Here is a 24004-nt window from a genome sequence, read left to right on the forward strand (position 1 = left end):
GTTTAAATCCAAAGCCTGACTACCTGGAAACTCTCTCTCCTGTCTATTAGGGATAATTGTTCCCCACTAGGATTCCATCCTCCTCCCCTTTTTCTTTGGCCACAGTTCAAGTCTACAGAACATTCAGTCCTACAAAGACTTACACCAAGCTCATCTTCATCTGAATTGTCAAAGATATTATCCAGGTCATGAAGTGATGGAGCCAGATCCGTCACCTGTGTGAGGCTACCAGAGCCTACTCGGCCTGCAGCATTGTCCTGCCGGGTATCTGGATTGAAAAGAAAGGGAAAAACACATGAAAAATGGGAGGAAAGTTAAGTACAAAATTGCCTTTTTTCAGTTTTACTTCTCTAAACAGGGGACAAGCAAGAATCACCGAGGACCCTTTTCTATGATGTAACCTAGAAATAGCCCTGCAGTGAAGTTTTAAGCAAGCACATCAATCAGGAAAGAATGAAGGCAGCTTCTATTCAAATTTAATATTCTAAAAAGAATAAATAATTACATTATTATAAAAAGGACAAGCAGAACCAAGTTTTTTCCATCTCAGGAGCTGTTTGTCTATAGCCCTCAGAAGACAGTAAAATGTTCAGTATGTCATTCTTCCTTTCAGATTTTACTGCATAACTGAGTATTTTTGCTTTGCAGAGCACATTAAAGAACTTTTACTCACCAGTCTTAGGAGCAGAACTGAAAATAGACATGGCATCCTTTCCATCAGAAACTGGTGTGGAATGACCCGTTGTGGGGATTTCCTTGGTACCAATTCCATCTTCTGACTATACAAAAAAATCCAAGAGTTTTAAATGGATATTAATTTAAGCTCTGTAAGAACAACCGTTTTCCTATGTCAAGCCAAACTCAGGCCTCTGGATTAAATGCCAGTACAGATAATTAGCCACTTCAACTAGTCCAGAATACACATTTTCTAGAATTTTAAGAGTGCTGGCTACCTGCACAAGAGCAATGAGTGAGCAGCCAGGCAATGAAACAGCTCCGTAATGGGTAAGATACATAAGAAGCACCATGCACACAGGGCAAGTGATAACCAAAGAATGGTGATCAAATTGTTTCATTTACATATGGAAGAACACCTCTAGACCAAAGAATGGTGATGTTTCATTTACATATGGAAGAACACCTCTAATGAAATGTTCAAACCGATGTAGGTCCCTGACACAAATCCTCTGAGCAGAAGGCTGCACTAATTTTGCCCAAGGGAAAAAAAATAAGCTTGGACTGGAGAGATCTGAGCTTTGCAGCGAGGTGATATGTCAAGCTGAAGCAAGCAAGAAAGGAAAAAAAGCCCAGCAAATTCTTTCATCTCTACAAGTGAGTATGTGGCTCAAAGTATTTTATTTCTTAGCTTAAATCTGGAACCTGCAGCTGGTCAAGCTGAAGAAATAATAAATGGGAAGTATTCCTTTTAACAGCAGTGTTTTCATATACAAACAGGTTCAGAGGGACGCCTGCAAATACCAGTTCAAAATTGCCACAATGAAATGAAATAAATCCAATGAGAACATTAACAACAAAAGACACGGATTCACATGTTACCTTGTTCTTTTTCAAAGGATCTTTCTCAGCCCCAAGTTTGCATTTTTTATTGCCAGTGAAGCTGTACTTGATATCACCATCTTCAAAAGTGTAAGGGTCACTAGCGTCTCCCAGGCCTTCTCCAGGCTGTTGTATTAGAGGCAGGGGGTCAAGAAAGTTCAGTGTCTGCACTGGCTTCTGCTCTTCCAAAATTTTAAACCGTTTATTAGGTTGTGCTAAGAGCCTGCAAGTGGAAATAAACAGAGCAAACAAAGCCATCATGAAACACAACAAACATACCTTTTACAGCAATGAAAAATAACAGCTCTTCAGCTCTGTAGCTGTCACACACAAATACAGCCCATGTCTCACTCCATCCTCCATCTAGCAGGAATGCATTTTCCACAAATAAAGGATGCATTTGCCTACATTTAGTGTTAAACATCTTACTGTATTAACAACTACTTTGGGACAATGAAAAAAGAATTGATCTTATCACTGTATAAATCAAAACGCTTTGAAGAACACACAACCTTTTCAGCCTAGCAAACTCCATTGTAATTACCAAAATCAATGTTGTCATAACTCAAAAATTCTTCCTCAATTCATTTTAGCTTATCCATTAGCTGCTCTCTTTGGTACATTCTTTCTATGCATTGTCAGAATGCAAAAGTAATTTTTAGGCTAGCATGAAATTAATTCAAGTTCTCACGCTGAAGTTAAATAAATAAATAACTTTGCATAAAAGAAAACCCATGTTTAAAAAAAAAAAAAGAGCTAAAAATTCATTAAAATTTAGGTCGTTCATGTTCTTGACTGAGAAAGACACTGTATGTTAAACGTAGTTTTTCTAAGTAACATATACCAGATATTAGCATTTGCTCTCAAAATTTAGGTCGTTCATGTTCTTCACTGAGAAAGACACTGTATGTTAAACGTAGTTTTTCTAAGTAACATATACCAGATATTAGCATTTGTTCTCTTCTGTGTACAGACCAGAGAGATCGTTAAGAGTTTTCAGTTTCAGTTTTACAGAAATTGAAGTTAACAGTAAAGCTTCCAGCAATTTCAAAGACCTGACAGTGTGTTTACAGAAAAGCAGTATTATTCCATAATGTAGTATCAGCAACTACTCACAGCAAGCATGGTACGGTACAGTACAATTGTACAGTTTTGCACCCACACAACTGGACAAACCACACTGAAGATAACTTCACTCAAAATCAAGCATTTCTGTAGCTGGAAGGCTGCATCACTAAACACAGATTTTCTCTTTTTAAATGATCAAAAGACATAAGCCTAATAAAACTCTTATGTTTCCTCAAATTACTGTGATATAGGTTACAGAACATCTTATAACGTCCAACAGGCAGCCAGATATGAAAATAATAAGGCATAGTACATTGCACATAGTACATAGCACATTTCTATATAAGTATTTAACGTTATCTCCAGCATAAATCACCTTTGATGTTACAGTGAAACCTTCTCCTTTTTTCATTTTCAACTGAAAGCAGAGTCTGGTCAGGCTTATAATTTAATAAAAACCACCACTTGGATGAGTTTGCATTCCTACCTTTTCAGCGGGGTGCTATCCGAGCTGACTTCCATCTTGGTGTCATACCTCTCACACGGAAGATCTGGCGGCCTGAACTCGGGATCGTCACTTGATGGGACACTGTAGGTCTTCCACATGTCTACTGACTCGTTGGTCTGGATTATCCCGCAGTATAATGCTGTCTCACTCACCTCTGCCATCAGAGGTAACCTGGGTCCAACAAGGACTGTCCTGTCATCTAAGCTGGGCAGCGGCTGAAGCTCCAGCCCAGTGCCATAGAGTGCTGGGTTTACGGGTACTGAAGGGGGGTCCAGGTTCTCCGCTTCCTGGCCTCTTGGCTGGGGGCTAAGGGTGGGAGGCAGAGGGGAAGTAGGGGAATGGGGTGAATCCATAGGATTCATATTCATTTGCTTGCTTGGATTTCTAGCAGGTATAGAGAGCGGCTTCTCGTATTTTCTGGAATTAGGGACTTCCAAAGAGGGCTCCATTCCCGCTAAGCCCAGTTTCTGCCCTGATGTGTCCTGCTCCATGCACAGCTCTTCAGTCACAGAGGGCCGGTGGTGAAATGGCATCAGAGGCCTTTTTTGCAGTTTATCTCCTTTTTCCTGTCTCTCTGTTGTTTTGTGCTTTGAAGAGGCGGGAGGTGGACACGATGAAGATGATGATGTCCCCACGCTGAATCCGGGCTGACTTATCGTCGGGGGACGGCTGGAGCCAGCAGCACAGCGCTGTTTGAAAACCTTGTGCCTGAAAGCAGAGGCAGAAACAAGTCACTGCAGGGTTTACACAGTTATCTGATCTAACAGGGGGCGGGGAAAAAAAGCCCGTAAAGAACAGCATTGAGAAATCTTATGGCTAGTCCTGATCTTTGGACAGATTCTGATCTGGACCAGGTCCTTCAAGCCCATATGGCTGCAGTTTCTCTGACCTACAAAATGGAAAGCGACAGTCTCCAGAAAATCGCATTCAAAGGAAAGATTTAATGTTTATAATGGCTTAGCACTGCTCAGGTGGAAGGTAATATAACAAAACAATCCAAGCTATTGCTGTTTTCGTTACCCTAATGAAAGATAGCTTTTCAAATGAAATGACCTCTGTGGAACTACACCACTGCTCGCGCATCCACACTCTTCGGCATCCGTTACAAAAGATACAGATCACATTTGGTTTAGTTGTGCTCACAGATGCAGTATGTGGCAGGATGCTTTCATGGCAGTTTCCTCCTCCATATCAGGGAAGGAAAAATAAGTACAACTCTAGTCTAAAACCAAAATAAACAAACAGAAAAAAGGAAAAAAAAAATGAAAGAAAAAAGCAACTACAACTGATGAAGACAGCATGAAAAAATATTTTAAAATATTCAAAACAAAAAAATGCGGTAACATGCAAACTTATTACTGGCTTCATATTTTAACATGGCTTTTTTCAATTTGTATCCAGTACCTTTGAGACTGGGAAGCATAGGACTGAATTTCAGTATTTTGAGCTAAAGGGTATTTTCATCATGTACCTGATGGTGCCCAAGGATGTTACAACAGGGACATCTAACTCTGTCCATATTTTTATTGGCTTTTTTGTTGTTTTGTTGTTGGGGGGTTTTGTTTAGTTGTTTGGTTGGCTTTTTAAAGCTAAGCAGAAATTGAAAGACGTATTGTGCTTAATATTTATACCTGTTTAAAGTTAAATACCATTTCAAAATAAATCACTCTACCCCTATTTTTGTTTATAACAAACAATATCTAGGCCAGCAACAAAACATTTCAAAACATATAATATGTTTTTTACGCACAAAGATAAATCACATTACCACAAATAAAGTGGACTACTAGATTGAAGAAAATCAATTCTGTTTTTATGACTTAGCTATGAAAACATCCAAGTTTTATAGCACACAGTGGCTGTCAAATGGCACAAATACAACTTCTTGTCCTTGCTACATCTTTCTGCTGTAACATCCACACTGTGTGATATTGTCCTGGCTTTCTTTGTGGGCTTGGCTGTTACCAGGCCACGTTGCAAATTCTCTGCCGCAGCAGATGGCCTTTAGCTGCAATCACCCATAATGTGGAGCTAATGCCCTCGTAACCAAAGATTTGCCTTAAGCATGTTCTTGTAACATTTCATTGACTTAATTCTCCATCATTCACAGTATTTTAACTGACCGCAGAAAATTATTTCAGACAGTCTGTTGTGCTACACACGAAGCTGGGTCTATAGAAGATCGAATTTGATGGCAAACACCAGACAACCCTTTAAGACTCCATATTTAAGACCATATCTTAGCATTCATACTCTCATTTATACAATATGTAGAATGGGCACAGTAATGACTAAAACAGTATCTTTATGACAGTAGCTGTCTGGTTTCTGCAGCTATATAGAACATTTTTATTGCCATTTGAAATCAGGTACTGCCTTCATTTTAAGGCTAATGTTTTAATTTCCCAGTTGCTGTCTTTCCTCACTGCAGTATGCTGTAGGTATCACTGGAGCTATTAAGACAGTGTGAAGTTTAAATGCAGCTCAACCTATCCCCAGATTCAGGTTTCCATTGTCCAGCATTGATTCCTTACACTTCCCAGGCGAGGCTGGACCTCAGGTTTCCACAGGAAACACTTGGCATCCTGAAAAAGCACACATCTGTTCCACGTTTTGAGTATACACATACAAGCAACATACAATTGGGGTGAATAGCAAGGCTGCAGAAGAGCAACACTTTCACTTTGGACACAGCACAGAGTCTCCAGGTTGAGCACTCTGCCTTCTGCATGATGCACAATTCTTCTGCACCCCTTTATCTCTCCTTCTAAATACACAAAGAACCACTGGCTTCAGGAGAAGTCAATCACAAAAGGTACAAGGACACAATCTCGCTTCATTCAGTTTTGGACAATGGAAATTTCTAATTGACAACCCTTCAGAGACTGTGAGAAGGCTACCTTCCTACATTTCTCTGTACAGGCATGTCTACAGTGAAAGCTCTGCAGAGACTGCTGTGGCAGGTAACACATTTAAGGATTTGGTTAGACAACATATGAATTTTACGATTATTAACAGCGGCATTATTTTCACTGTTGAAGAAAAATAAAGAAGAAAAAAGAAAACCAGTTGTGCCTCAACAAGAGCAAAAAGCAGAGAATCGTTTCAGCTGCATCACTGCCTGTTGACAAAGACCCTTATTGCAGCTGGGGAGGGACAGGGGGAGACAAGACAGAATAAAAAAAAAAAAAAAAAAAATATACCAAAGGGGTCAGCATAGCACAATCAGCACTTCTGTTAGATCACATGAATGACATTTATACCTGTGCATACTTAAGGAATAACTTCTTTAGGTCGCAAAAGCATCTTTACCTATCTTATAAATAAATTGTGATCTTAGAATTTAAAAATTTCAGTAGAAGCCATTTCACCGGACTATTTCACTGGAAACTGTTTTTTTTTTCTAGCCCTGTAACATTAATTTAATAAACTCTTCAAGTGTTTGTGTAAGTGAGCTGTGATTTTTTGTGGATTGGTTGACAGCAGATGACCATGCTGCAAAGGTTTTATGTTCTCTCGGGTGTTTTTTGTGTGGGATATAGATATGGCAGATTCACTAGAGGTACATGGAGTAAAGTGTTTCTTAGGGATATTTTTTGTCTTTCTCCAAACAGGAACAATAGCACTACCCCTCCATCAGGATGCTCTGAAATTTAGGCAGCTTCTGTCCCTCTTCATCATAAGTCTTACCAAACTGTAAAGCTCACATCTCTGAAAAGCCTGAAGGATGAGTTCATTATGAAGGAGAAATGTTTGAGTGATTCTAGCCCCCATTCTCCCATCCAGGCTCATTTTTCCACTCCAGTTGACTACTCCAAGTGACAATGATATGAGGTGCATATAAATCACCTGAATGTGAGTGATGATCACAGTTTTGAGATTACAGTTTCCTCTTCTCGCAGTTAAAACATAACTCCCTTTTGTACGTGCACCTGTCTGAATTAGACAGGGCTCTTCCGACATGATAAATGCTTAACTCTCTACAAAGCTCACCTGGAACAAGAACAACTGACTCTTTGGACTGGATCCACAAAATCCCAAGAAACAGTATTGTTAGGAACTTCCTCTTCCAAATTCGCAGTTGTAATTTGATTCCTCCTGAAGAAGGTAAGATTACTTTAGTAGTGATCGCCTTTTGTAAAACAAAATATTTAAAATGCATATGCACAAGTTCACATATGTTCCCCTCAAAGAAATTACTTCCTTCTACTTCACCTTTGAAATAGAATTATATTTTTAACAGTAGTTCCTTCTACTAATCCTTAAAACTTCTACTTTGATTTATATGGGAGGGTGGTACCAGCTCTCCATCAGAAAGCTCACTCTGGATTTTGAGCACAAGAAGGAAGGGGCAAGCAATTTAAACTTAATCTGGAAAATCTTCTGACATTTCCAATGAGAGAATTGCATGGAAATAGTGCAAAATAAAGACTTCAGGGCACACCATGCCGTGAATACACTTTAAATCGCCAATAATAAAGGCCTATGACACTAACAGTATTAATATACTATATCCTTGTTGACTGGCATTTTAGTCCAACACATGTAATGTAATGCTTTACACATATTACCCCTAGAGTTCTAAATATCAAATACATACTATTTTTTCTCCAGTCACACCACTTTCAGTCTCATAATTGCAACTGGAGCTAGAAATTGCAATCAATAAATATAAAAGCATCTAGCTGAAGGCACGTATTATAGATTTGTAACCCCAGAGACTGTCACAATTAAGATACACAACTGCAAATACAATGCTAAGTACGAGGAGTTTTCAGCTGAACACAGTAACAAATTCTCTTTGATAATGCTGTTCTGCATCATTATCTTTGATTAGTGGCAAAAGAATTCTCTGAGGAATAACATTATCTAAGGCAAAGCTGTTACAATTTTAACTATATATTATGTGTTATTAATAAACAAAACCATCAGGACTGCTGCCTTACTTGGACTGTGACCTGTTGAGAATGCATTCCTTCCAGACACGGTGAACCATATGATTGTGAAATTTTGGAGTAATCTTGCCTGATTTCTTTGGACTGTGCACACTGACTGTCCCCTCCTGTACAGCTGAATGGCTGACGCTGCTCTGAGAGCATCCACTTTCTCCTGCAATGTAAATGAAGCATTAATTTTACAGCTGTTCTTAATATTCACATTTGACACTTTTGCTCTTACAAGGCTGCTGACTACACAGATGTTCACATTCACTAGAAAATGCTTAAAGCACCATTACAAAGGCTGAAAAAAACTACATTTCAAAGCAACACTTGCTTTTGGGGTAACAAAGACCCCATGGGGTTATACTGGGTACGTGCACAATACAGTTGTGCTAGTACCACACCTCACGTGAGATACGAGATAATACACTCTGCTGCTGAAATGGGGGGAGTTTAGATAGCCCCCTACAACCTTGGACTGGATTACTATGAAATAGTGCAGATACAGGTTCTTTCCCAATTATCTTGGATGTTAAACTTGGAAAAAAGTCACAAAAATGATCAGAGGGCTGGAGTACCTCTCTGAGGAAGACAGGCACAGAGAGTTGGGGTTGTGCAGCCTGGAGAAGAGAAGGCTCTGGGGTGACGTTATAGCAGCCTTCCAGTACGTGAAGGGGGCTACAGGAGAGCTGGGGAGGGACTCTTCATCAGGGAGTGTAGTGATGGGATGAGGGGGAAGGGTTTTAAACTGAAAGAGGGGAGGTACATTGAGATGATATCTCAGGAATAAATTCTTTACTGTGAGGGTGGTGAGAGCCTGGCCCAGGTTGCCCAGAGAAGCTGTGGCTGCCCCATCCCTGGAGGGGTTCAAGGGCAGGTTGGAGGGGGCTTGGAGCAACCTGGTGTGGTGGGAGGTGTCCCTGCCCAGGGACACTGGGTGGTCTTTAAGTTGCCATCCAACCCTAACCACTCTATGATTCTAATTTATATAGTCTTTGGTGAGTTGCTTTAAAGACTAAGTTTATGATAATAGGGATAATTCTAAAAGTATCTATTAAGAAAACCAATACATTATGTAGCCTATTTCAAAGAAAAAATAATTTCTTTATACTCAAGATAAGAAGAAATGAACGGATTAGTGTGATGGTGTTTCTTTATAATATGCTTGAATTATCAGAATCTGAACTTGCTTTGGTAAAATCTTACAGTTGAGATGTGTGCTACTACAGAAATCATTCAGCAGTTGATCATTAGTATATACTATTAACATAATATGAGGTTCTCATACTGTATGATTATCAGAGAGATAACACATGAAGTTATTACTTCAACGTGTTAATAGCCTGAAAACTCTGATTTACATTCTGCACTTCATTTCTTTCTGTCTGTGATGCAGAAACTTTACCAGCTATTGTATAAGCAGATGTTTCTTTTCCTGCTATGAAATATGGTTTCGGTTTAGAGACCTGAAACCCAAGAGTCATCTTTACAAAGCCAATGTAGAGCAGTAGAGGGAGCTGCAGGTTCATTTCCCTGTGGCTGAGTAACCCTACTCTGCTCTGGATGGCAAAGTAAGGAAGGATATGCCGCATTTTAACAAGGTCAAATCAGTGTACAGAACACTTCGTCCTCTGCCTGACGCAATTTAAGAAGCCTTAAGAATGAAACGCTGAAAGGATTCACTGCTCTACATCACTGCCTCTAACAAGGTAATGCTGCTGGTTCCTATTAGGTGACTTTCAAAACACAACTTTTCAAATTGTGCACAAGCTGCATAACTCTGTACTTTTTTGATTCTTCATGCTTACATTTTTTTTTTCCCTCCAGTTAGACCTTCCCTGATTCTCTTTTTGTAAAGAATTCTAATATAAAAAAAAAAAAAAAAGAGGCAGTCAAACCCATAAAACCCCAGACATACTGAGGCTTGTGGCTTTAGCAATTTATTTCACTGGCTTTCAGATGTTCTACAACATTGTGAACTTGACAGATGATCCAGGACAGTTACAACTGCCTGGAAAAAAAAAAAAGTATGATGAAAAGGGAAGGATAGGAGGTATGAGAGGACAACCAAGGAGCTACCAGAGCTTGCAAGTTACATTTGAGTGCATTAATTATTGTTTTCCAAAATTCTGTCGTATTTTTATTCTATGCAGTACAGCAACACATGGCTTAACATGAAACAGAAGTTTACAGCAGGCAAAAGCATTTTGTTCTCATGCACTGACACTAATTTTTAGCCATGAAAATCAATACTGGAACGCACACAAGTAGCTATGTCATATAATGGTATAAATACTGGAGGACACAACCAACCCCTCACCAGAGGTCACTTCACAGACTGTTTCTACACATGAAAAATGCCACTCCCTAGTTTCAGTAGTGATTTGTTCCCTCACATACTTTAGACACAATCATTGAAAATGTGGTTGAAAGAGACCTGAAGAGATTATCTAGTCCATCCCCTTATTCAAAGCTGCATCAACGTATGTGACTAACCTGTTCTTTAAAAATGATCAAACTCCCCAACAAAACCCTTCAAAACCCCAACAACCCACCCTCCTCTCTGCTAATGGCACTTCTGTAGCTTTCCACCAGCCAGTTTATTCTAACACTTCATTATCTTTCCTCAGAGAAAGTTTTTCCTCATGTTTAACCTAGTTCTGCTTTGCTCCAGTTCATTACATACTGGTTGCAGAGAAAGGATGATTCCTTTTGTCTTGCTTTGCTCCAGTTTAGGTTCATTACATATTGGTTGCAGAGAAAGGATGATTCCTTTTGTCCTTTTATGTCTCTGAAGACTGTTACACTGTCTCTCCTTCAAATTTCTCTTCTCTAGACTAAACAACCTCAATTCTTTCCATCTTTTCCTGTAGGTCCTGTTTGCAAAACCTATAATCATTCTCACTGCACTTCTCTGGACTCCATCCAATTTGTCCACATCTTTAAGTGTTTAAAACTGGACATGGTATTACCACCACATTTTACTAGTATGGGGCAGAACTGAAGCATTATTCATGTGCCCCAGACTAATCCAGTTTATGTATGCCATTTAGTGATTCTGAACTGCGTGACATGTTTTGCCATTCAATTTCTCCAATTCTTCAAGGTCTTTTAAAATGGTGTCTGATATAATATAAAGGAATCCTTACATTGATGGCTGCAGAGGAGCCCCTCTGATACAACTTCATATTGCCCTCAAAAAACAGCAGAGACCAAGCTGTCACTGGCACATTGGACAATATGAACACTTTTTAGATACTAATAGTTTATAAATATTCTAAAATAGAATCCTCTTATGATATTATACAAGTAATATGGATCTGAAAAATTTAAAAAAACAATAGCACATTAAAATATGCCTCAATACTTCAAAAGAGATTGTTATTTAGAAGTCAATTGTCTTAATTCAGTTAATTAATAGTAAGCTTTACACTTATTTTAACTATCAATTGCCTTGAAAAACACTATTCAAAGAACTTAAATCTCACATTCTATATTATTAGCAGTAAATACTGAATACTTTGATTGTCTTTATATACAGGCACTGTTCATGGACAGGTGAATCCAGACAGGTACTTCCAATGGTAATGAAGCCCATGATGATTAGTTTTCTTTGGCTTTGCATCAAGGTTGATCTTCTTGATGCACCAGAACTCTCTAATAAAGGCTAGGCTACTTGGTAGCTCCTTAGACCTCAGTGAGGATGTAACAAGGATTCTTTATCCCCATCTGGCTCCACAGTATCACAGAAACATGTAGGAACTTCATGTCTTCAACACTTCCTCTGCTCTATCAAATTTGGTTAGCACTAATCAACAAGTTCAAAAAAAAGTACAAGTTCAAGCAGAAGAAGGTTGCCCAGTGGTGAGTGGTGTCTAATGATTTTGCTAATGTGACTCAAGTCAGAGAATCTGCTGTGAACTGAGAACTCCATTCCAAGTAACAGTCATTTGCAAAGCATAAAACATGCTGGTGCTTGTGAAATTATTATTAATAAAGGTTACAAGGAGAGGCTGAGAAAGCTGGGGGAGGAATCTTATCAATGTGTACAAACACCTGACAGGGAGAATAGAGAGGGTATAACCAGCGGGATCCACTGAAAAGGTAAGAGGTGATGGGCATAAATTGAAATACAGGAAACTCTATTTAAACATAAGAAAGAACTTTTTACTGTGGTGGTAATGTACTTACAGAAGAAGTCCTCTCCTAACTTTCAGTCTATTCCTGTCTTTAATCTGCTGCTGTTCACCTACTCATCCTCACTTATGCTATGCAAAAATGAAAGGCTGACCCCAGCCTCCTAAGCTCACAGCTTACCCATAACGGCCTGCTCTGGAGAAGTGGGTGGAGTGAGTGGCATCCCACAGGTACTAGCAGGATCCTTCACGCTTCCGAGCCCCTGCTGTCCCACATTTATATGGCCTCCAGTATTGGCAGCATTCTGTGACATGGGGATGTCACTCTGGGAGATGAGAACAAAGGCTGAAGGATATACCATCCTTACGCCACCTACAAATAGATGGAAAAACAAAAGTCTTAAACACACATGATAACATCCAGCAGCTCCAGCTACTTCAGCTTGTTCTCAATGTCAATGAGACAAAATTTATTATCAGAAATATAAAGAGCTAAGGAATTTAACATACTAATATACACCTAACCCATTATAACCAGTACAGAGCTGAAACAAGCAGCTTGATACTGTGAATAATAGCATGTGGGATACAGGGAGTAGAGAAGCTTGAGGCAAGATAACTAGTCAGATGTTCCAGTGTCAAGAGAGCTACAAGAGGAGATAGGAAAATTATAATGGCTGTTTCTGATTAATTAGATTTTTTTTTTTTTTAATCCTGTGGAAGAAAATAATCCTTCAGGCAGAATACTGAAACTTACCAACAATGACTTCAACTGCCACAGGGAAATCGTTGTCATATCCCAACTCTTCTTCCTCTTTCATCCCTTCCTTCTTCTTCAGCACCATAGGGTAAAAATACTGCCATTCCTCCATCAATTTGCGAGTTGCTGGGTCTGACATCTTGTATGACTGGCCCGTGAGTGTACCATTTAAACCATAAGGACTCACCAGAACTGCAAGGTAAGAAACAACACTCCCTACAGTACATGTATTTCAACTGGCCCAGCCAGGTTCTGCTGCTCTGGCTGGACTCAGGTTTCCACTCCCATGCTGATTTACCCGTCTGGCTTCAGGGCAAAGCGACTGCGAAATCAGGTGAGGGAGTGAATTTAAAGCTACGTTACATTCACTAACTTCCTTACAGCCATCCTTACGGAGGTAGAAATGGACTTTTTTGCAGTTTAGTTTAATAATTTCCATGCTGAACTACTGTAAGTGCACTGGAACAGCAGTGGCTCTGGCACAGGGATGACCATACATGGAAGCGACAGAGGACACATATTCAACAATAGGGTTTTTACCAGGAACATATGGTACTGGAGACTTCCCAGCATTAAAAAGCATAGAGGTAACAATATATGAAGACTACAGTCATGAAAAAAAAGGAAAAACAGCTGCTCAACAACAGGTATTTCCATTCAGACTCAATTTTGCTTTTAGTCATGTGTGATTTCAGAGTAATGAATTTATCTCACTGAAATTAAACTTCAGTGATTTAAGTGTCTGAGCCTCTGTCAAAGCTTTACATTCAGTAACAAAATGTTTTTTAATAAAGCTTCTATAAATTAACGTCTCTGTAAATGCTCATTTTATAGTCTCTGTGTGTTTCTTTACTGTACGCTTAATTTTATAAAGATTTCTTGCTTTAATGGCTTTGAAATTATAATTTCAGACTGTAGTAAAGAGTGTATAACTCAATGACTCAAACATTCTTATATTTCTTGATGTAGAGCGTTGCACCACAATTGCATCATGAATTTAGTAAGCCATTAACTTAATTCTGCAAAACCCTAATTTCTTACACTGGCAGATAAACAGTCACAGATACTTCAAGTTTTTCATTTTTTTTCTGATAAAAAACAACCACAAAATAGTTGACAATCTAGGAATGAAGAGTACTCCTGAATTAGATAAGCTCAGTGTTAGTATTCACTTCGCATTGAAGTTACAGATTTGAGTCCATTGATGTAGATACCACATTAGAAAATAAAATCAGTGCATTTCCTTAAATAATAAGTCTTTTTAAACAAAAAATATTAATTTCTTTTTTCTATTTACTATATGCATGTACCCTTAAAAACACTGTTAATTAATAGAAAGCTCTGGAAAATTCCCATACCAGTTATAGCTGGCTATAGTGTTGAAGTCCTAACATTTTCCCTTATGTCCACAGCTTCTTGAATAGAAATTCACCCCAGCTAAACAGTTGCTTAAATCTTACTTTATTCATCTCTGAAGAGAACATCACCAGGGGAGAAGTCCCTGGCACACAGCAGTGAGGTTTAAGCACAGGAAGATCCAAATCCAGCTCCCTTACCTTGGAAGGGCGACGGCGAGGACTGGGCCATCTGGATATGCTCTTCATTGATCAGGTAGATTGGCTGGTGCTGAGCAATCTCCACGCTGGTGCACACATTGCTTTCCCCATGAAGAAAGAATGTGAAGGCACACGACAAATGTTCACTGGAGGAGAGGGGAGACAAAGAGGAAACAGATTTATTAGCATGTTAATGAACTCATAGGAGTTAGTGGTTCCACAGCCTTAGAGGCCAAAACTAGGTGCTTCTGCTTGGTCACTTGTGGCTACTGAATACAGGTTCATTCATTGATTGATAATTTGACAACACTGGCAACTATCTCAAAGATTTGTTTTCCTACTTGTTCCAATTAATAGGATCATTACAAACAAATGGGATTTTAATGAGGGTTCAAGCAGAAAAATAGCGGTCCTCAGAAATTCTTCAAAATTCACTCTTCAACAAGTTCTAGCTGAAAAGGAATAAAAAAGGACTAGGAAAAACGTTGGTCTAACACCTCAGGAGAGCCTCCATTAAAGAAAAAAAGCACATGTAAATTATAAAAAGTTCAAAATTTTTCTAAGATGAAACATGGGTTTGCCACTGCTGATTAAACTTAATTTGAAATGAATGGTATTTAAAATGTTCCCATTTTAGTCTTCCCATACAATGACCTCCCATTGTAGCTAACTATTTGCTTAAATATTCCTTGCCACAAAGCCACAAGAAAAAGAAAACAAAACACATTTCATGCTTTTTTGCCATCATTTTAATCAACTAAAAATTTACAGAGCCGAAGTGGTAATTATGCAGCAGTTTTTCTGTCCAATACAATAGCTGCACTTAGTTTTATAGCTGTTGCCTTTGGCACTGGGCCAGCCATAACGTAACTAGTATTTTAAAGACAGCTCTTAACTACCTTCACCATAAAGAAATAACACAGGCAACTACAGCAATTTTACTTTAGCATTTAAGCCAACCAACTGCTCTGCTACTTTCAGCTGCTTTTAAAAGCACTGATGGTCTAGAATTGGAAGGTGGTTTAATCTCCAAATGATTCCACACATCGTGTAGAGCAACTTTTCATACTACAAGTTACTCTTCTGTCAGCCTCAAACACTACCACAAAAAAAACCAGAAGAAAATGGTCAGCTGAGAAAAATCTGGAGAAAAACGGTCACTTAAACAACACAAAACAACTAAACTTCCTTGGTGCCATCATCCTGTATTCCGAGGTACTTTGTGGCAATCATTTAATTCCATGAAATAAAAGGTTTTGTTAAGACTTCCATTTTCACGAGGGAAGGAAATTTCACTATCATCCGTGTTGCATAAGTAAATTGATGATTAATTTACATGGTAGGGAGGGACAGAATGGGACATGGGACAAAATGGGTCATAAATTGCAGGTATTTCTGTCCAGTTATCTTGCCCCAAAAAGAAAAAAAAAATCAATTAATGTAAAAAAAATAATAATTGAACAATGGATTTCTGCATGTACAAGAAATAAAAAAATCAAAGCAAAGCCCAATTATTTAATCAAAACCTATTAGTTTCCTTACACAGAATGACAGCCCTTAGTATAAAGAGGTCTTAATAAATAAAGAAAAGATAAGAAATCTGATCTAAGATCAAGCAGAGATAATCTCTGCAAAGAGTTCAGCATGCAGCAGGTCAGTCTTTCTAAAGCAGAGAGCAAAGCTATTTGTAAAGCAGTCATTTTCAACTCCTGTCTTCAGGATATTACACAGAAATCCTCCTGATTCTGCAAGCTTCCTACAGCGTTTGACTCTGAAAGTCTTGCTTGTCTTCTATTGAACTGAAGAAAAAAATAGCCTTCTGGAACCACACAGGGACTCTTTCAAGTCTCTTGCAAAGTGGTCTGGCATGAACAAATCACGTGCAATCTTAGGCAACATTCACAACTATCCATAAACACTGTCAGAATAAGAAACAGACAACAATCAGAGTTTAAAGACAAAAGATTCATTTGTTTTTGCAGAGAAGGGATTGCATGCCAGTAACTTTTTCAACTGAGAATCAGCTAACACCAAAATTAATGGTTAAATTCAGAAAATTAAATAGCCTTGGATTAAAAGTGTATACAACTAATTGCAGGAAAAAAAGATATACAAATTACTCCATTTTACTTTGGGACTATGACAGATTAAAGAATTATAGTAATGAATATTACTACTGATGACCAGCAATAAGTACTTCATTCGTGAAAGATGGATCATTTCTAGCCCTGAACCCAAAGTAAATAATCTCAGAATCACAGAATGGTTTGGGTTGGAAGGGACCTTAAAGCCCATCCAGTGCCCCCCCCTGCCCTGGGCAGGGACACCTCCCACCACACCAGGTTGCTCCAAGCCCCCTCCAACTTGCCCTTGAACCCCTCCAGGGATGGGGCAGCCACAGCTTCTCGGGGCAACCTGGGCCAGGCTCTCACCACCCTCACACCAAAGAACTTCTTCCTGAGATCTCACCTCAATGGCCCCTCTTTCTGTTTAAAACCCTTCCCCCTCCTCCTAGGGCTCCCCTCCCTGATGAAGAGTCCCTCCCCATCTCTCCTGTAGACCGCCTTTAGATACTGGAGCTCAGCTATAGAGAGAACCAACAGATCTCAGTCACTGAAGCACTCCTTTCCCTCAGGCCACAGCTAAGGAGCCCGTAAGGTGAGCGAGGAAGGTCCAGCCCGGAGCTCTCTCTGCTGCTCCGGCCCCAGGCCTGGCTCCCCAGGGGGGTCACACCGCCCCAGGCCTGGCTCCCCAGGGGGGTCACCCCGTGCCTTGCAGGAGAAGAAACAGTTCCACGCATGTTATGCTCCCTCTGGTGCCAGAGACATTGCTACCAGCTCAGCTTTCAAGACCAAAAATAATAAAGATCAAAGCCTGGGGACTTCCTACACTCCTAATAAGCTTCTGGCAGATTTCAAGCGAAATGTTTACTTTACTAACAAATATGAATTTTATTTCAAGAGAATAGCGTCAGCGCCCGCTGTGATGTATCCCACTCAGGCATGTACACCCCGGCCTCCTGACATTCCCGGCTTTAGCACATTTCACACAATTCCTTAAATACCAAGCTGCAGAAATCACTCTGGCTACAAATGTGAGACAGATCTTCGAATAAAAGTCAAGCAGAAAAAAAAACCTTACCAAGCTAAAACCAGTCAGGCTTCAGAAGCAGACTGAGCAGCGAGGCTTTACTTTTAATAACCATTTAGCCATAGCTGTGCCGCGTACATCAAGACCTACATTCTTCACACTAAAGCTCTAAAATACAGAAATCGCTCAGGTCCTCTCTAGAGTCTTCCAACAGTGTTTTAGCTACATCCAGCTTTCTTAACAGATCTACTACTCTTTGTGCTGACAAAGGCACCACGAAAAAAACTAAACACAAAGTGCAAATCAGACTAGAGTTTCTAAAAACATTCAGAATCATGTTGAGACTGATATATTTTTTATTTTTATTTATACAAATTTATTTCAACCTAGTTCAAAAACTGAAGCTGACGGGCTTTGGAGAATCCACTCTACTGTCTCTCCAGGTTTTTAAACTTACTCATTTCTGTACTCTCTCTTAACTCCCTGACATTGGGAATATCAGAAACCACTAGAGAGGCAGGTGAAATAGCTTCTAAACCATCTCCCCTACTCTACAAAGTCTGCTGCAATACCTTGACCTGTCAATCGATACCTGCTCAGAACTAGTACAATAATAAAAATACTACCCATTTTGAATAGCTGCATTATACATGCAATGTTGCATTATACATTTACTTTGCATGTATTAAAGAATTCCACAAGGACCAAAACCAGCTTCAGAATCATGGGTTTGAGCCTACATCACTACCCAGAGGAAAGGAAGAAGGGACAGCTCTTTAGGTGAAAGCATGACAGCAAGGTGCCTGTCCTGAGCCAGCCACCAGCTCCTCCTCACCCTTCTCAGGGGAGGACAATGGGCCATATGTTCCCTAGAAGGTGCAAATCACAAACCTGAAATCAAACCAAAACATCTAATGCTTTAAAAAAAGTTTATGCCTTGGGTTTAGTATAAAGTGAAGATGCTCAGTGATGTACCCATGGACTTGGTATGAAATATACTTCAGATGGGGTAGTTCAGCTACCTACCATTTAGTGTTTGAGGTTTTTAAATTCTTCCTTTCCTTGTTTTTTTTCCCAGGCACACAAACAGTGCCACTGGAAACAGTAATAGCTGCAGCAGATATCCATCAGAAAATTTCAACACAAACTTAAGTAAGACCTACGTATCATCCCGTGTTATGAAAATTAGAAATATTTAAAAATCTGTAATGGTACTCTCCCCATGCTACGCAGAAATTGTCTCCTTTCCACAGATACCTTTTCAAAAACCTTTCCTTCCTTGGCAGGCAACTGATACCTGCCTCAGGATATCACCTTCCTAAACCGAGTATCTAAAACATATACGGAATATATATTATTTCCAACTATAGCTGCAGTAAGGCCGAGGTGTGAAAAACGCTGAGCACTGTAGTCTTGAGCTGGCAGAACACTTGAGCATATACTTCCAAGAATATTTCCACTATATTCACTGAGAAAGACTTATGTGCTAATATTAACATAATTGTTTAAATAAAAGGCTTCTATAAATAGAAATACAAAGAAAACAACAAACAAATCACTCCCCAATCACATAAAGACAAATCACACAGAGATAAATATTCTCTGCCATTTCCCTTGATTTGATTTTGAATCTGTTCTTGGTGTTTAGATCCCTACCTGTTAAAAGCAAGGAAATGCCCCCAAAAAGAAACAGCAATGTCTTTTGTAACAGCAGAAAAGATCTGTGTCCTTCTCCTAAGCATTACAGTATCTTTTTCCCCCATAACACAGAAAAATCTTCAAATAGAGAGTATTTACATTGATCAAACCTTCTAACGTGGCACCTAATCACCTGCAACCAACAACTGTCTTTCAGATGCTTCCTATGGGATCTTCATCACCTTGAATAACCTTTGAGATGCCTAAAACTGTAGCTGAACACCTTGTCAATGTAATATTTAGGATTTCACATACTCTTTATGAATGCCAATCCCTCAGTTACTATAAATGAGTTAAAGGAAATCACATTATGTTAAATTTACTTTATACGTAAGAATCAGATGAGGATTATGAAAACATGACTAGGTTTAAACTACACGACATTGGCAGAGGAAAGAGAACATCTGATGGATTTACGTTTTTCCATTTGTTAGTAGGTTTATATAAATACCCGATGGAAACGGCACTAGTCTGCATTCAAACTTTAAAGAGATTATTTCAGTACAAATAATCCCAGTGAAAGAAATGTGAAGGTATTGAAATTCATGTTTGAGTTTTGAATGTATGTAGTAAATGTACGTCTGTGTACAAAGTCAAACCTATTTCAAAATACCTTGTTTTGGATGACAAATGTGGAAATAAATTACTTCAGGAAAAGAATAATAAAAAATACCAATAACAATTACTTTGGGATTTGGGGGTGCACCAAGAAGAATCTACAAAAAAACTGATTTTTCTTCCTTATTAGAGGGATATTCCAAAAAGTTTTATGACATGAATTTTAACATTTAATGATTTGAAATCATTAACTGAAAAGTGCTTTTCTATTCTGGAAAACACTTGCTGCTGTGCAGAGCAGTTCCTACACCAGGTTTCGTCCCAAACACTGCAACCTACTTACACACCCAGAAAGTGCCACAGGAACCAGATGACAATACTGACACTAAGGGTTACTTAGAAGAACGTGGTGAAAATCCGAGAATCCTGTATTTGTAAACATTCATCCTGTTTTTAGAAGAATTTCAAGGATAAGAATTTTAAAAATACTTATTTCTCTACAAAGGAGCTTGGGCTGCCTTTCCTTGCCACCACGCTGATTGCAAGCTCTGGTTTCTCTCCTTTAGTTCATAAGCAATTGTCCATAAAGCCACTGTACACTGTGTACAATTAATTATGTTTTATGACCAATAAATTGTATTGCTGTTCTAATTCCCCTCAAAATTAGGGTTGGGATCTGAAAGCCCTCGACTCACAGTTAACCCAAAATAGCTTTATCAACTCTGATCTCAGAAAAGAGGCAGCAGCGAGCCACGTGCGTCAGGAAAACAGTCAGTCATACCAGTGAGACTCACTTCTCTGATGTAGTCTATAAAAAAGAGGGCAAGAAAAGGCTCTGCACAGATTTGGAACAGAACAGTAAGTGCGAGCAGAATAAAATAATTTCCTTTAAATTTGTCTAAAGCACCAGGATGGTTATTAGCAGGTGACAGTGGTGGTCTGGACAGGAGATGGCAGCACCTGGACACACCTACAGTCAGTAACACTCTTGAACAGGTGAGAGTAAAGTATTAGCTCAGTATGGAAATTACCTCTTTTTAAATGATCTGGAATTAAATATCCCCAGTGAGGTCTGAATTTGAACAAGCTCCCACAACCACCACAGCCTGAATGGAATGCAAAGAGAGACGAAAGGCCTTCTGCTCTGATTTTAGAGAAGTCAGACCTTCTGCTCCAATGCATAGTGGCCCCTGCATTCTCCTTACATGAGAGCAATGTCGTACTCTCAGTACCCAGATCTCCAGAAAATCTCTTTGGGACATACAATAGTCCAATCTAGAAACTGCCAGGCAGCTGTGTTAGCAGAGAAAGCTTCTTCACATGTACCAAGAGAGCAGAAGAGGACCAGACCTGAGAACTTCACCACCAGCAGCAAACAGAAGAAGCCAGGGCGCATTTTCTGGCCGTTAGAACCATAGAATCGTCTAGGTTGGACGGGACCTTAAAGATCTAGTCCAACCATCAACCTAACTCTGACAAAAAAATAAATAAGAAATAAAAATCACTAAACCATATTCCTGAGGACCATGTCAACTCATCTTTTGAACACCTCCAGGGAAGGTGCCTCTACCACTTCCCTGGGCAAATAGGGAAGGGGGAATAGTTAGGGGGAACAGCATGTTCTTATGGTAAAACCTCTTCATCCCCAAAAGGGAGGCATTGTCCACACTGATTTATGGGCCTTGGCTGTGCTGGGCCCAGAACCTCTCCTGGGCAATGCCTCAGCACAGTGCTGGTGGCCATTGCTCCAAGCCAAGCAGGGAGCAGTCTGGATGATAGCACACCAGTTCCTGAGATCATGACCTGTCTGGTCTAGTAAGCAGTGGAGATACAGTCTGAGAGGCAAAACATTCACGTGACATTTCTCATGCTTGCAAGTAACCCATAACATAATCTCTGCCAATACACTCTGAGAGGCAAAAAAATTCACGTGACATTTCTCATGCTTGCAAGTAACCCATAACATAATCTCTGCCCACCAGATGGACTTTGAACATCACCCAAGCTGAAATAAGACAAAGTAAGTTATTCAGAAGTACAACTTCAGTAGTTCGCAATATACGTTCAAAAAACATGGCATAATTAGTAGCAGTTTTTGAAGAAACCACAACTGAACCAAAAAGGAAAGCATTTCCAGACGTGAGACAATTCCAGAGTTTTCTGAATACAGCAGCCTTCCACCAGAGAGCAGGCAGCACAGCGCTGCCCACGTTTCTGTACCAGCCATGAAACACCCAGCTGCTTTCTCCATGCTCCGGCCTCCACAGAGGCCCACACACACATGTGGAACTGCAACCAAGCGCCTGTCTGGAGCTCTGTAACTCCCTGTATTAACCACTGCCAACTGGAGACCTGCTGCCCAGCTGCATCCCACATAGGCTGGGAGTTAGAGCAGGAGAGGGCTGTGGCACTGAACAGCAGCAGCCCCTTCAGCAGGAGTTCATTTGAGAACTAACAGGGAGCTCTCCTGAAGACCCAGCTGAAACCCTGGGTTGCAGCCCTTTCACTGGAGCACCGGACTGGAAACATATCTTCTTCCCATGACAGACACTGTTGTCACATGAACAGGAAAAACCTGTAACCAGGTTTCTCCCCATCTGTGTTTCTGTGGCTGTTTCTGCCCAGAGTCAGAATTTTTTTGTGTGGCAGAGAATGAGAATGCAGGAGAACAAGCTGCGGATTAAATCCTATTGCTGTGGCAATTACTCTTTTTCTCTTTCTTTTGTTGTCTCTTCCTAAAAAACCCCAACAAAAACAAAAAAGGAGGGGTGGGGGAATAGAGAACCTCAGTTTCCAAAAGTTCTCTGGTCTTTTAATGATTATATTTTGTAAGTCGGTATGTTGTCTCACACATGCTGTTGGATTTATTTTTTTTAAAATGTATGACATGCGTGCACAGAAACTCAGTATAAATATTAATTACCTTTAGTGTTCTTCCAGTGGTGGAGTAAAGTACTAAGATAACAGTTTCACAATGCAGCGAGCATTTAGATAACATTATCTAAACACTTTCTGTGTTACAGACTTATTATCTCAACACTTCTTCAGTTGTCACCAACAAAACCTCTTGCCAAGGCTAATATATGCCTCACTCTCGAGATTCTCTCCCCGATCCCGTCTCTAACAACCTTCTATTCTTTTCTCTGTGTAAATGTATGCAGAGGCTGACCTGCCAGCCTGCAGGGATACCGGAGTTTAGATTTCAAATGGATACATCAATCTGCAGCGTGACAGGGCTAAGAGCAGTATGAACACCTCCAACAAGTCAAGGGGAAACGGCTGCACATCACATTAGCTAACGTTTTGAGGAGTAATTAGATTGCAGTCTCTCTACGTAGCAGACCTACTTCGAGTCTTTGCTGGAGGAAAGGTCACGTACAACGCACATAACCTTTGGTGGGAACACAGGACAAGCTGCTCTGCATCTTCTGCACTGGCTGTTTATCATGCCTTAGATTAAGACAGTTCCATGCTTGGGTTTTTTAATGACCTTAATAAAGATGGACTGGACTAAATTGAGAACAACATAACAGAGCTTCCACGCTGGAGGTAAATTATACTGTGGCAGCGCTCAAGCTTAGGAGGAGAGATGTTTGCACTTCAGGAAAGAACATCACCGAGGTTTTGCCACACGACTTCTGCAGGGAGGAACATGTTCTACAGTAACAGCCATCTCATTTTCCCCCTGAAACCTATACCAATAAAGAAATAAGCATTTTTACAATACATTAAAACAGTGTTTCATATTTAGTTTGTTTTTTATGAATGGATTATTTAAAATGTCTAAGTAGCTCCTCCAGCCTACTGACATTTTGAGATTTTCTTCCATGTAGCTGCTGAAGTAGCAGTTTTATTCCTGTGATCCTCAATGAAATACTACACCGCAGAAAGTGAAATTCTCCCATAAACAGTCACAATAAAAATTGTATTTTTCTACATTAAATAAGTGTTGCATGTTGAACACAGAAATTGATTTATTTATTACTAGCTGCACATGTGTATATAATGTGGCTTGTCAAAATATGCTGTGCTGATCAAAAATTCGCCTCCTATTATTTTGAAGATGAACTGAAATAATTCCTAGCCTGCTGATGGTTACTAAGCAAATAATCCAAACTAACACAACAGCCCTG

At 39.6% G+C, this 24004-nt stretch overlaps 1 protein-coding gene across 1 annotated transcript in view; it reads right to left on the reverse strand.

Moving 5' to 3' along the window:
- Nucleotides 1-24004, reverse strand: part of MED13L (mediator complex subunit 13-like) — a 182038-nt gene that overhangs the window by 40724 nt on the left and 117310 nt on the right. The window contains exons 4-12 of the mRNA XM_014963264.1: nt 14526-14671; nt 12967-13161; nt 12391-12582; nt 8080-8242; nt 7127-7231; nt 3113-3841; nt 1558-1780; nt 674-779; nt 144-268 (exon numbers count right to left, since the gene is read on the reverse strand). Coding sequence (XP_014818750.1) covers nt 144-268; nt 674-779; nt 1558-1780; nt 3113-3841; nt 7127-7231; nt 8080-8242; nt 12391-12582; nt 12967-13161; nt 14526-14671 — 1984 coding nt within the window. The remainder of the gene's footprint in view (nt 1-143; nt 269-673; nt 780-1557; nt 1781-3112; nt 3842-7126; nt 7232-8079; nt 8243-12390; nt 12583-12966; nt 13162-14525; nt 14672-24004) is intronic.

Source organism: Calidris pugnax, unplaced genomic scaffold (assembly GCF_001431845.1).
Source record: "Calidris pugnax isolate Ruff unplaced genomic scaffold, ASM143184v1 scaffold32, whole genome shotgun sequence".
Taxonomy (NCBI): Eukaryota; Metazoa; Chordata; class Aves; order Charadriiformes; family Scolopacidae; genus Calidris; species Calidris pugnax.